The sequence below is a fragment of the Balaenoptera musculus genome, chromosome 1, assembly GCF_009873245.2.
Source record: "Balaenoptera musculus isolate JJ_BM4_2016_0621 chromosome 1, mBalMus1.pri.v3, whole genome shotgun sequence".
NCBI lineage: Eukaryota > Metazoa > Chordata > Mammalia > Artiodactyla > Balaenopteridae > Balaenoptera > Balaenoptera musculus.
The window spans coordinates 22,770,972-22,786,229 of record NC_045785.1 but is presented as its reverse complement, the minus strand read 5'-3'; the positions used below and the strand labels follow the sequence as shown (position 1 = coordinate 22,786,229).

The 15,258-nt window shown below is 38.2% G+C and overlaps 1 protein-coding gene across 23 annotated transcripts in view; it reads right to left on the bottom strand.

Annotated features, from left to right (window-relative positions):
* Positions 1-15,258, bottom strand: part of EPB41 (erythrocyte membrane protein band 4.1) — a 204,777-nt gene that overhangs the window by 20,991 nt on the left and 168,528 nt on the right. For 13 of the 23 annotated variants that reach the window (XM_036847646.1, XM_036847814.1, XM_036846869.1 and 10 more), the window contains 2 exons: positions 7,826-8,275; positions 6,478-6,606 (listed from right to left, as the gene is read on the bottom strand). In XM_036847646.1, coding sequence (XP_036703541.1) covers positions 6,478-6,606; positions 7,826-8,275 — 579 coding nt within the window. The remainder of the gene's footprint in view (positions 1-6,477; positions 6,607-7,825; positions 8,276-15,258) is intronic. The other 10 variants (XM_036847728.1, XM_036847976.1, XM_036847902.1 and 7 more) reach the window with 2 other exon arrangements.

The window sequence follows — 15,258 nt, the reverse complement described above, 5'->3', positions numbered from 1 at the left end:
TGATGTGAGGATTAACTGAAAGGATTCATGGGAAAACACCCAGCCGGAGTTCCATGTAGCTGCCTCCTTCCCATCATGATCATGCAGGCTTCAGCTAAAATGTCACTTTCTCAGAGAGGATTTTCATGACTATTCTAGCCCCAAAATAGCAACTTTTCATGTTATTCCACATTGTCTAACTCTTGATCCTATTTTAGTTTCTTTATAGCACTTATCGCTGTCTGAAATTCATACACTTATGTGTTTTATTGCCTGTCTCTCCTGACTAGAATGTCAGTTCCAGAGCATAGGGCCTGTGTCCACCCTGTACACTGTATTGGCCTAACATATAAATGCTCAACAAATATTTGTTGCAGTAATGAATTAACAGCTCAGTTTATAGAAGGAAAAGTTTCTCTCACTTTTGGCATCTGTGAATAAAAAAAAAGAAAAACAACTCAGAGGGCAGACAGCAGAAGCAAGAAGAACTACAATCCTGCAGCCTGTGGAACAAAAACCACATTCACAGAAAGATAGACAAGATCAAAAGGCAGAGGGCTATGTACCACATGAAGGAACAAGATAAAACCCCAGAAGAACAACTAAATGAAATGGAGATAGGCAATCTTGCAGAAAAAGAATTCAGAATAATGATAGTGAAGATGATCCAGGACCTCAGAAAAAGAATGGAGGCAAAGATCGAGAAGATGCAAGAAATGTTGAACAAAGACCTAGAAGAATTAAAGAACAAACAAACAGAGATGAACAATACAATAACTGAAATGAACACTACACTAGAAGGAATCAATAGCAGAATAACTGAGGCAGAAGAACGGATAAGTGACCTGGAAGACAGAATGGTGGAATTCACTGCTGCGGAACAGACTAAAGAAAAAAGAATGAAAAGAAATGAAGACAGCCTAAGAGACCTCTGGGACAACATTAAACACAACAACATTCTCATTATAGGGGTCCCAGAAGGAGAAGAGAGAGAGAAAGGACCAGAGAAAATATTTGAAGAGATTATAGTCGAAAATTTCCCTAACATGGGAAAGGAAATAGCCACCCAAGTCCAGGAAGCGCAGAGAGTCCCATACAGGATAAACCCAAGGAGAAACACGCCAAGACACATAGTAATCAAATTTGCAAAAATTAAAGACAAAGAAAAATTATTGAAAGCAGCAAGGGAAAAATGAAAAATAACATACAAGTGAACTCCCATAAGGTTAAGAGCTGATTTCTCAGCAGAAACTCTACAAGCCAGAAGGGAGTGGCATGATATACTTAAAGTGATGAAAGGGAAGAACCTACAACCAAGATTACTCTACCTGGCAAGGATCTCATTCAGATTCTATGGAGAAATCAAAAGCTTTACACACAAGCAAAAGCTAAGAGAATTCAGCACCACCAAACCAGCTCTACAACAAATGCTAAAGGAACTTCTCTAAGTGGGAAACACAAGAGAACAAAAGGACCTACAAAAACAAACCCAAAACAATTAAGAAAATGGTCACAGGAACATACATATAGATAGTTACCTTAAACGTGAATGGATTAAAGGCTCCAGCCAAAAGACACAGGCTTGCTGAATGGATACAAAAACAAGACCCATATATATGCTGTCTACAAGAGACCCACTTCAGACCTAGGGACACATCCAGACTGAAACTAAGGGGATGGAAAAAGATATTCCATGCAAATGGAAATCAAAAGGAAGCTGGAGTAGCAATACTCATATCAGATAAAATAGACTTTAAAATAAAGAATGTTACAAGAGACAAGGAAGGACACTACGTAATGATCAAGGGAGCAATCCAAGAAGAAGATATAACAATTATAAATATATATGCACCAAACATAGGAGCACCTCAATACATAAGGCAACTGCTAACAGCTATAAAAGAGGATATCAACAGTAACACAATAATAGTGGGGGACTTTAACACCTCACTTACACCAATGGACAGATCATCCAAAATCAAAATAACTAAGGAAACAGAAGCTTTATATGAAACAATAGACAAGATAGATTTAATTGATATTTATAGGACATTCCATCCAAAAACAGCAGATTACACTCTCATCTCAAGTGCACATGGAACATTCTCCAGGCTAGATCACATCTTGGGTCACAAATCAAGCCTCAGTAAATTTAAGAAAATTGAAATCATATCAAGCATCTTTTCTGACCACAACGCTATGAGATTAGAAATCAATTACAGGGGAAAAAAACATAAAAAACACAAACACATGGAGGCTAAAAAATACATTACTAAATAACCAAGAGATCACTGAAGAAATCCAAGAGGAAATCAAAAAATATCTAGAGACAAATAACAATGAAAACACGACGATCCAAAACCTATGGGATGCAGCAAAAGCAGTTTTAAGAGGGAAGTTTATAGCTATACAAGCCTACCTCAAGAAACAAGAAAAATCTCAAATAAACAATCTAACGCTACACCTAAAGGAACTAGAGAGAGAAGAACAAACAAAACCCAAAGTTAGCAGAAGGAAAGAAATCATAAAGATCAGAGCAGAAACAAATGAAATAGAAACAAAGAAAACAATAGCAAAGATCAATAAAACTAAAAGCTGGTTCTTTGAGAAGATAAACAAAATTGATAAACCATTAGCCAGACTCATCAAGAAAAAGAGGGAGAGGACTCAAATCAATAAAATTAGAAATGAAAAAGGAGAAGTTACAACAGACACCACAGAAATACAAAGCATCCTAAGAGACTACTACAAGCAACTCGATGCCAATAAAATGGACAACCTGGAAGAAATGGACAAATTCTTAGAAAGGTATAACCTTCCAAGACTGAACCAGGAAGAAACAGAAAATATGAACAGACCAATCACAAGTAATGAAATTGAAACTGTGATTAAAAATCTTCCAACAAACAAAAGTCCAGGACCAGATGGCTTCACAGGTGAATTCTATTAAACATTTAGAGAAGAGCTAACACCCATCCTTCTCAAACTCTTCCAAAAAATTGCAGAGGAGGGAACACTCACAAACTCATTCTATGAGGCCACCATCACCCTGATACCAAAACCAGACAAAGATACTACAAAAAAGAAAATTACAGACCAATATCACTGATGAATATAGATGCAAAAATCCTCAACAAAATACTAGCAAACAGAATCCAACAACACAGTAAAAGGATCATACACCATGATCAAGTGGGATTTATCCCAGGGATGCAAGGATTCTTCAATATACGCAAATCAATCAATGTGATACACCATACTAACAAACTGAAGAATAAAAACCATATGATCATCTCAATAGATGCAGGAAAAGCTTTTCACAAAATTCAACACTGATTTATGATAAAAACTCTCCAGATAGTGGGCATAGGGGGAACCTACTTCAACATAATAAAGGCCATATATGCAAACCCACAGCAAACATCATTCTCAATGGTGAAAAACTGAAAGCATTTCTTTTAAGATCAGGAACAAGACAAGGATGTCCACTCTCACCACTATTATTCAACATAGTTTTGGAAGTCCTAGCCACGGCAATCAGAGAAGGAAAAGAAGAAGTAAAACTGTCACTGTTTGCAAGAATCCTAAAAATGCCACCAGAAAACTACTAGAGCTAATCAATGAATTTGGTAACTTTGCAAGATACAAAATTAATGCACAGAAATCTCTTGCATTCCTATACACTAATGATGAAAAATCTGAAAGAGAAATTAAGGAAACACTCCCATTTACCACTGCAACAAAAAGAATAAAATACCTAGGAATAAACCTACCTAGGGAGACAAAAGACCTCTATGCAGAAAACTGTAAGACACTGATGAAAGAAATTAAACATGATACCAACAGATGGAGAGATATACCGTGTTCTTGGATTGGAAGAATCAATATTATGAAAATGACTATACTACCCAAAGCAATCTACAGATTCAATGCAATCTCTATCAAATTACCAATGGCATTTTTTACAGAACTAGAACAAAAAATCTTAAAATTTGTATGGAGACACAAAAGACCCCGAATAGCCGAAGCAGCGTGGAGGGAAAAAATGGAGCTGGAGGAATCAGACTCCCTGACTTCAAACTATACTACAAAGCTACAGTAATCAAGACAATATGGTACTGGCACAAAAACAGAAACATAGATCAATGGAACAAGATAGAAAGCCCAGAGATAAACCCACGTACCTATGGTCAACTAATCATGACAAAGGAGGCAAAGATATACAATGGAGAAAAGACAGTCTCTTCAATAAGTGGTGCTAGGAAAACTGGACAGCTACATGTAAAAGAATGAAATTAGAACACTCCCTAACACCATACACAAAAATAAACTCAAAATGGATTAGAGACCTAAATGTAAGACCAGACACTATAAAACTCTTAGAGGAAAACATAGGAAGAACACTCTTTGACATAAATCACAGCAAGATCTTTTTTGATCCACCTCCTAGGGTAATGGAAATAAAAACAAAAACTTAAAAATGGGACCTAATGAAACTTAAAAACTTTTGCACAGGAAAGGAAACCATAAACAAGATGAAAAGACAACCCTCAGAATGGGAGAAAATATTTGCAAATGAATCATCGGACAAAGGATTAATCTCCAAAATATATAAACAGCTCATGCAGCTCAATATTAAAAAAAAACAAACAACCCAATCCAAAAATGGGCAGAAGACCTAAATAGACATTTCTCCAAAGAAGACATACAGATGGTGAAGAAGCACATGAAAAGCTGCTCAACATCACTAATTATTAGAGAAATGCAAATCAAAACTACAATGAGGTATCACCTCACACCAGTTAGAATGGGCATCATCAGAAAATCTACAAACAAATGCTGGAGAGGGTGTGGAGAAAAGGGAACCCTCTTGCACTATTGGTGGGAATGTAAATTGATACAGCCACTATGGAGAATGGTATGGAGATTCCATAAAGAACTAAATATAGAATTACCATATGACCCAGCAATCCCACTACTGGGCATATACTCAGAGAAAACCATAATTCAAAAAGACACATGTACCCCAATGTTCATTGCAGCACTGTTTACAATAGGCAGGTCATGGAAGCAACCTAAATGCCCATCGACAGACGAATGGATAAAGAAGATGTTGTACATATATACAATGGAATATTACTCAGCCATAAAAAGGAACGAAATTGGGTCATTTGTTGAGACGTGGATGCATCTAGAGACTGTCATACAGAGTGAAATAAGTCAGAAAGAGAAAAACAAATATCGTATATTAATGCATATATGTGGAACCTAGAAAATGGTACAGATGAACCTGTTTGCAGAGCAGAAATTGAGACACAGAAGTAGAGAAAAAAATGTATGGACACCAAAGGGGGAAAGCGGCACGGGGTGGGGGTTGTGGTGTGATGAATTGGGAGATTGGGGTTGACATGTATAGACCGATGTGTATAAAATGGATGACTAATAAGAAAAATAAATAAATAAATATATATATATATATATAAAAGAAAAACAACTCAACACAAGCAACCGAACTCATTGAAATTACTAACAATGAAGGAGAAATATTACTAAAAGTAGGAAGTAAACAAAAATTTTAAGTACTAAATTCTTACATGATTTTAAATTTAATTGTAATAAATTGATTATAATTATTATAGCCGTTTCTTATTTACACTTTCAGGCGTGGTGCTCAAGTTGATTCCATACAGCACTGTATTTTATATAAGCTTTACAACAGAATCATGAAGTAGATACTAACATCATGCGGGTGGAGGTGGGGTGTGGGGGCATCAGGGCTCACAGACGTTCAACCACTTGTTTAAGTTAGCAAATGAAGAAGCTGGGACCTGGGGCTTCCCTGGTGGCACAGTGGTTAAGAGTCCACCTGCCAATGCAGGGGACACGGGTTCGAGCCCTGCTCCGGGAAGATCCCACATGCCGCGGAGCAACTAAGCCCGTGCGCTACAACTACTGAGCCTGCACTCTAGAGCCCGCGAGCCACAACTACTGAGCCCACATGCCACAACTGCTGAAGCCCACGCGCCTAGAGCTCGTGCTCCGCAACGAGAGAGGACGCCGCAATGAGAGAGGCTGCCGCAATGAGAGGCCTGCGCACCGCGGCGAGGAGGGGCCCCTGTTCGCCACAACTATAGAGGGCCCACGCACAGCAACGAAGACCCAACGCAGCCAAAAATAAATAAATTAATTAATTAATTAAATTTTTAAAAAAGCTGGGACCTGAACTCAGATTTGTTTGACCCAAAGCCCATGTTATCAACCATTACACTAGACTGCCTTCCCTAACTGAATTGGGTGGATATAAGCAATCAGAGCCAAGATAATGTTGCTTTTGAAAAAGTATTTTGGGACATCTTGAGATCAGTAATCTCTTCTGAAAAGAACTGCCCCAGAAAAGCCTAGCATTATTTGCAGCAAGTGATTAGCAACCCTGTGAAGAAAGGATATTTATCATGTTTACTGTAGTCTTTGGTTCTGAAATATCAAACTGTGTCCTACCTGGGCAGCCTCATAAGTGATGGTCTTGGTCTCGGTGTGGACTATAGGGACGTCTTTGGTTGGAATTTCACTTTTCACAGCATTGGCAGTATCTGAGATGGTGACGGTCTGAGTCTTCACCAGGGGAGGCTGTGAAGCAGTAAAGAAACAGAGTTACCAGAGTCTTCTGAAGGCTGTGGAGAACTAAACTTCTGACATTGAGCTGATCAAAGTGATTGCTGTAATCAAGCAAAGGGCTAGCTCAATCTTTGCCAAAGACTTGGACACTATTCCAAAGTAGCCCTGACAAGGTGTCAAATCATGAAAGATATTAAAGAACAGCATTACTATAATCACTTTCATATGCTTAATGGAAAATTATGATATCAGACAGTTACGATTGGTGATATAAAACACTTCAGACTGACCTTCAGAATTTTAATATAAAACTACTTGCCAAATAGCACTCACTTTTGTTTGTCCTTGTGACTGTACCATTAAAATTAAGAAAATCAGCCATATTTCCTCCCCTAAGTACAAATGGTACATGAAATAGCAGTGGCATCGGAACACATTCCCCTGGAATTCATTAACTTCTTTCAAATCAATGTCAGACATTCACTTTGGAGTTATTGAAAAGAAACAGTATTTGGAAAACTGGAGAGAAAATAATCAGTTCTACCACCACCTGGTGATTAATCTCAGAATTTCAGAAGAATGAACATTAGCGAAATATCAAAGGTTTCTTGTCCATCAGCTCACCTTCCCCAAGACTATAAATCACCCTAAAACTACCATTTGATTGTGGTAAAGTTAAGTGGCCATCCACCTTAGCATAGAAGATTAGTACCTATAAATCATGGAAGCTCCCGTGAGTGGGGTCAGTGGGAGTGGTGGGCTGCGCTATGTGGCTGCAATACAGAAAAAATTATTTGGGGCCTGATTCCTTATTTAAAAAGTCAGTTACCCCTTGTAATTAAGAGTATTTTAATTTTTTGAGCAGGGTCTCAGAACACTGAGGGCTCCTCATCACAGAAGTCTCAGAAATTCACCTCTTTACACAGCCCATACTTGAGCAAGGAAAAGAGGAACATACTTACACCAGCTTCATAAAGATAAACAGCTGGAGTTTACCCCCAAGAGTTTTGTTAAGTCAACAGGGGAGAAAGCATTTCTAGCCTTGGTGTTAGTGACTCTGAATAAATTTCTTTGTAGTAATCAAGGATTTCAATTTTATTCTGTGATTTTGAAAAAAAGCCAAGAGGCTACTACCCTCACCACTGCCACCACCACCACCTCCTCCACAGAATAGATTCTGGCCCTCTCCCAAAGTGAGTCATTAGATCTGCACGACTGAATCAGTTACTACCTGGAAACTTCGAATGAGGGTGGGGAACTGGTTACCCACACGAGAGTCAGGAAATGATCCATTTTGCTCTCCAACAGGCTCTCCTGGTATAACATGTTCTTCACTACTCTCTGCTTTTTTTTCAGCAAGTTGCAGCTGAGAGGAAGCTGGTGATATTGAGGACTTTAAGGCACTGGCCTGTTCCTCCACTCCTACACATTCCCCACTTGGACCTCTCGACATTTCCTCAATATCAAGATAGCCAGTTGCCCCCTGCTCCTTCTCTTCTGTCTCCTTGCTGCTTATGGAGAGGGAGCCAAAGCCAAAGTTTTGTGGAGACTCCAACGGGGTAGTCATTTGGCTCTTACTAGGAATTACTGAATGCTTGGGGCCCTCCCATTCAGAGTCAGGGTTGGTAAATGGCCCCTTGGTCATGGCAGCCACCTCCTCTGTGCGAATGCCATTTATATTCTACAAATGAATGAACACATACAAAAGCAAGAAGATTAGGAATACGTGGGGAATACAGTGAACTCTGAGAATCAACAATGATTTCCAAGAGGCCTCAAAAATATTAACACTAACATAAACCAAGAATCTTAACTCCTGAGGTGGTCAAAAGGAAGAATTACTGTTCACAAAACATGTCAGCAGCTTAAATGATTCCAACCTCATTTTGGTCATATTTCTACAACATGGTTAATCTGAGAAATGATTTCGATGTGCTTCACATAGTACCAAGCACTTCGTATTACTATGGTCTTCTCTGTATAACACATACTCTTCATATTTAGAGGAGTCACTATTCCTAAATACCTAACTCATTACTATGCACATGACACAATGCAATTTATGAGTCAATAAAACATACGCTTGAGGAGTCTGGTCAGGTTGAAAAATATTCCACATATCTCCAAGCCATACGTATCATCATGCTGGCCCATAATGGAGAAGCTAAAATCTAGACGTTGGTTGGCAGAGATATGGAAATTGAGTACATCCAGCACAGACTTAATCCAATCATGGTCAAAGAATTAACTATAATATCAAAAATAGTGAAACATTTCTTTGTAAACAGAATAAACGCGACTGAGCAGCTGAGAAGTATTTCTCCACAGATGAATGACATATCTCCAACCCCTAAGAGAAATAAATCCTGGAAGCACAGAGTTCCCTCCTGGGCTAAATGCCTCACATCACAGGGAAAATAGATCTAAAATAAGAACTTTCAAGAGAATGTGGATGAGAAGATAACATCACAGTAGACCTACTCCTAAAGTTTAAAGAAAGGTGCTGTGGGTGGAAGAAAAGTAGGAATTCACACTATTAAGAAAAGAATATGAACCATTTGAGAAATGAACAATCTAACAGAAGGCAAATGTCAGGAAAATCTGCATGTGCTCACCAGAGAGCTGTACATAAGCCACTTAGGTCTGAAATTTTGGTAAGATCAATTTACCATATTACATGCATGCCATAAAGGAACTTAACAGAAAAGGACTCTTTTAAAAAGGTGTTCCTGGAGTAGATGACGTACACTTGGAGCAGCTTACACATTTTAGTGCTCAAATCACACTACATGTATTATATTTCTTAAAAAATCACTGCTGCTCCTTAAGTTGTAAACCAGCCCACATTTTGATGAGTATAAACCAGTGGCCAAGAAGGGTAAGAAAAGATGCACTGCACTCAAGAACTCCAGGCCAACCTTACTTCTAGAAACAGTCAACTCAAGAGCATCTCAAGGTGGTACAAGTTGAACTCACATTAGGCAGGTCTTTCACTGACTGATCATGAATATTACTTAGGACATGAAAAGGTAGAATTGAGAGATGACAAGAGAAACTGTCTCTGTCTGCAGATGTATCAGAGATACATAAACTACTCTTGCTAAGGGTATATGAATTTCCTCATGTTTAAAATGAGAGTAATACTTGGTTTGGCTCACAGGGTTCTGAAGATCAAATACAATAATATATATGAAAGCATGTAAATTCTGTAATTGTCAATTACCATGTAGATTCACTTAATTCAATCAACATTACCTGAGCACCTATAATAGGCTAGGGCCTGGAGGACACTAGAAAGAGTTTGTTGTTATGTTATTAACACACTGTACTACTTTCTAGGGCACTTATCTCACCATTTCTTTTGAGTCAGACAAGCTGCTATGGAGCTGCCCAAAAATAGACCAGCTGGTAATAAACAAACAGGCTTTCTCAAATTGCTATATGCTAGCTCTAGCATTGTGAATAGCATATCCCCACCCACTCACATGGAGAGGTACTTCATGGCTTCTCCAAATAATTTTGTCACAACTGAGAAGGCTGATTAATAACCAGGAAAATACCTAAGATAATCAAGTAAGAGCCAATTTTATACCAGTCTGCTCAAGTGATAAGTAGTGGTCTGTCATCAAGAAGCCATTTGTGAATTAAACGTTGCTTAGGCCAGCACAGGAATAGAGGAGACCAAGGGTAAAAGCTGTAGCCACAGTAATATCAATTCAGCAAATATTTACTGATCACCTAATATCTATTAGTCATTGGAAATGAAAGGAAAACTGATAACAGTTGGGTTGGATTACCACTTAGAGCACTCTCACATATGGTCAAATCAGCCGCTCCAGTTGGCTCTGTTGTCCAGATCTCTTGGACAACACAGCCAACTACTTACTGGACACTCTCCCAGGCATATGGAACACAATATGCCCCAAACTAAACTCATCTATTCCACTTTAATATCTCCCTTATCTGTCTACTCTTCTCTATTCCCACACTTACTATCTTCATTCAGGCTCTAATAATGCCTCACCCCACTTACTACTAATGCCCTAAACCATTTTTCTTCTTTTCTTTCTTCCTTCCTTCTTTCTCATCTCAAACCTTCCCTGAACACATCCTCTATTCTGCCGTGAAAATATTTATTTCTAAAATGAAACATTGAAAATTCCATTTTTCAGGTTAAAATCCTTCAGTGGTTCTTCATTGCCTTCTGGATAAAGTTCAGGTCCTTTATTAAGACATAGAAAATACTTTAAAATATGACTCCTACCTCTCTCTCCAGCTTCACCTTGCTGTAACTCCACACACATCCTTCTCTCCATTAATTCAAGACAATTTGCAGTTCCTAGAACAGAGCATGCTTTCTTTTGCCTCCGTGCCTTTGTCAATATTGTATTGTTCCTTCTGCCTGCAAGTCCATACTCAGCTCAGGTCAGTTCTTCTGGAAGTTTCCCCCGGCTGCCTAAAGTATATTTAGATACCATGCCTCTTTTGTTCCCGTTGTACCCTGTCATTATTGGTTTACTCATCTGTCATTTCCATTAGACTTGGAAGAACTTGCTATGTTTCTTAGCTCTGTTATCTCTCTTGCACAGTTTTTGGCACGTAATAGATGTTCAGTAAAAACTTGTTGAAATTATACCAAATAAATCCAGGAGCCCTAAGAACTGCTTTGCCTTGTGCTATTCAAAAACTAAAAAGGCTTGGGACTTCCCTGGTGGCGCAGTGGTTAAGAATCCGCCTGCCAACGTAGGGGACAGGGGTTCGAGCCTGTGGGAAGATCCCACATGCCGCGGAGCAACTAAGCCCATGCACCACAACAACTGAGCCTGCGCTCTAGAGTCCGTGAGCCACAACTACAGAGTCCGCGTGCCACAACTACTGAAGCCTGCGTGCCTAGAGCCCATGCTCCGCAACAAGAGAAGACATCACAATGAGAAGCCCATGCACTGCAATGAAGAGTTAGCCCCTGCTCGCCGCAACTAGAGAAAGCCTGCACGCATCAACGAAGACCTAAGGCAGCCAAAAATAAAAAATTCATTAATTAATTTAATTAATTAAAAAAAAAAACAGAGATGCTCTTTCAAAAAAAAAAAAAACTGAACAGGCTTGTTTACAAAGAACATAAGAAGTGGCCCACTTGACCAGACCAGCATTCTGGGTCCAGCATTCTATCTCCTACATCAGTAAAATAAGAGGAAAACTAACATTATTGCATGTTCACCGTGTGATAGTCACTCTAACAGGTTTTCTTATTTAATTTTTCACAACCTCACTATGAGGTAGTCACTATCTCTATTTTATAGATGAAGAAACAGAGAGGGTAAGCAAGTCAGAGCTAGGAAGTGATGGAACCAAGGTTTAAACTAAGGTCAGTGTTTGATTCTAAGCCCATTTCTTCCCATGGCAACAGAAAGTATCTCAAGTAGGCCCAAAGGACATGTCCTATTATGTTCAAAAGAATATACACTAAACCTGACTATTCTTTTGGGAAGCACAAAGTTGTCCAAAGTCCTCTTAGCAGAGTCTGGTTTTAGTGGCCGACACTATACTTTGAAATATAAGGAGAAGGCTGGAAAGCCAGAAGAAAAGATTGGGTCAAAAAGAAGATCTAAAATCCCCATGACATAAGACACCCACAATTTGGCATCTAACATGAGTGAGGAATTTTAACTGACAGTGTTGTGCCTTTGGCTATGACCATCAGCATGGACCACTGGATTATATAAGATACTGCACAGCTGCATATACCAAATTAGTCTGGAAAATTTAAAGGGATCTTCTCAAGGATATGAATAAACATATGACTGCGTCTGCACCACCCACAGTGACAGATAAAATTGAGATCTGATGTGCTGCTTGTCTGGCCTGATGCAGGATCTATAAGAAGGATGCTACAATAGAAAGACCAGTTGCCTGTATAAAGTACCACAAGGCTGTCTAGTTGGTTTCAAGAATATGAAAAGGGGGACTTCCCTGGTGGCGTAGTGGTTAAGAATCTGCCTGCCAATTCAGGGGACACGGGTTCGATCCCTGGTCTGGGAAGATCCCGCATGCCACAGAGCAACTAAGCCTGTGTGCCACAACTACTGAGCCTGTGCTCTAGAGCCCGTGAGCCACAACTACTGAGCCCGTGTGCCACAACTACTGAAGCCCGCACGCTCTAGGGCCTGTGCTCCGCAACAAAGTAAAAGCCACTGCAATGAGAAGCCTGCACACCGCAACAAAAGAGTAGCCCCCGCTCGCCACAAGTAGAGAAAGCCTGCGCTCAGCAACGAAGACCCAAGGCAGCCAAAAATTAATTAATTAATTAATTAATTATTTAATAAAAGGATATGAGAAGGAAGAATGTTAGACCAATATTTAAGTGAGCAGGAACATTATTTGATTGAAAATTCTCAATTTTACTTAAAAAGTCAATGGTTCCTGCTAAGTATGATAATTCAGAAATCAAGAGATATTTTTTTTTCCCTAAAGGCTTTCTCTTGAAAATGACTTATTCAAACGGATTATGTCACAGGAACATCAAACCCTGAGCATGTATGTGACTTTGTGAGTTATAAATAACCTCTCCCTTGACTTAGGGATTACAGATATCATTAAGAGCAGGATATGGGTGTTTTATAGGTATTTTGCTGCTACTCCATTAAATGCAATCCAGAGTCTTTCGTTTTAGGTTATTTTTGAAGGAAGGGATTTATATATTTGAAGAGACTATTGAGAGAAGTACAGTTATACTGACAAGACTCTCTTATCCTATAAGCAACACAATGAAAATAAATCCTGAAAATCTTTCTAAAATTTTGCTACATAAGCAAGAGCCATATAAGTTTTTTTCTGGAGGGCCTATGTGGTAATTTTCCCCACACACATTTTGTCCTTGTTCCTTGCTTAATGAAGTCCAGTTTTACCTTTAGATGGCAATAGGAAAACAATTCCTTTCTCTGTTAAAAAAAAAAGAAAAGGAACCTGCTATTGTCTCATTTTATCTTCCTATGCATTAAAATCCTGGGTAGGCAGTTAAGGACCAAATGAAGAACAGCAACTCTTTCCCTGCCAACCTTGTCATATGACTCCAGGGACATACTTTCATTTCAGGACCAGGATTAGATTGTTGGAATAAGGGAAGAAGGCAAAAATGCTAACTTCAAAGACTAAATCCCCCTCTTAATAATATGCTATGTTTTATTTCTTATCAATTTAAAAATTATATTTTCCAATGTGTGTAATTATATACATGAAAAAGACGTCAAGGTATACTAAAATATCAGTAGGGGTAGGATTGCAAATAATTTAATTTCTTTCTTTGTGTTTTTCTGTATTTCCCAACCTTTTTAAAATGAATATGCATTACCTTTGTAATAAAAATGCTATTAAATAATTTTTCTTATGCAGGCTTTTACACTGGTTTCATAATGAAGTGATCTGTAAAACCCAAAGAGTCTGGTAAACAATTTATGAAGGAAGTGCTGATAAATCCTTAATATCCTCCAAGCCTTTGAAAACAGTTAAAAATAAACCTTAATGGTTTCCTAAATGAAAAAGTAGTTAATGGAAAGAATGATAAGAAATGTCAGTAACTGGTAAATAGTATAAAAATTCTCTTTTATATGGAGAATATAATATGAAACTGTAGTAATTTAGTGAGTGGATTTTGAAAGTCAAAGTCAAGGATGATGGACAATCTATCTGAGTGGAGAAGAAATAGCTCAAATTTAAGGTGTAGCTTCGTTACATTTTGTTTAATGCTTTCTGATTTAGAAATGGCAGGGATATTCTCAGGAATATGACTAAAAATATGGTTGTATCTGTGAGTTGTCACAGAGTTTCTGTGAATTTCTTATTAGACATCTGCCTCTGAAACAGTAAAGACACTTAAGGAAACTTATCACTCTCTTGCCAAAGTCATGATAGCAACTGGGAATATAAAATATTAAAGTATCCAAGACCTGATTTGAACATTAACTCTAGATTAGTGATATAGACTATAGATAAACACTGTGATACTTCACATCAGAAGGCTTTATATTTCTTGTGTGTGTGTGGTTTTTTGTTTGTTTGTTTTGTTTTGTTTTGGCTGAGTGCCCTACACCTCAGGCTGAGACCTTCTTTTACTGAAATTAAGTATAAGACAGCAGAATGAAATGACCAAATTCAATAAATAGTTGTTTAATTGCCACCTCAGAAGAGAATCCTCTTTTAGGTGCTTTTGAGATAAATAAAAGAAGGCAGTGAACCATTTTCCAGGGTACTTAGATTTAGCTGAATGAAGGTATTAACAATGATATGTACAGATAGCAGTTAAATATGTCTGCATAATAAACTCAGGGCTGTGTGGTGGTTGGGCAATGGTGGAACCCTGGGGAGAAAGCAAACTTTTATCAGAGCTGGTCAGTAAGCTAAATTACAATGTCTTGTTATTTTTTGTGCCTTCTCAGGTATTATAACATTACACTAAACACTGAAATGAGCCAGTCAACAATGTTACTGAGTCCACCATTAGCAGAATTAGACAGCTGACAGAACAATTTTAAAAGAAGGAAGAAAATACAGTGATATCAGTTACAAAACGAACTTCTAATGAGAGTCTTGGAATCCATATATGTTTAATATTAAGTTTTCAGAAAAATCCTTTTCCTTCATATTCTACTCAGTATTTTCAAAGATCTA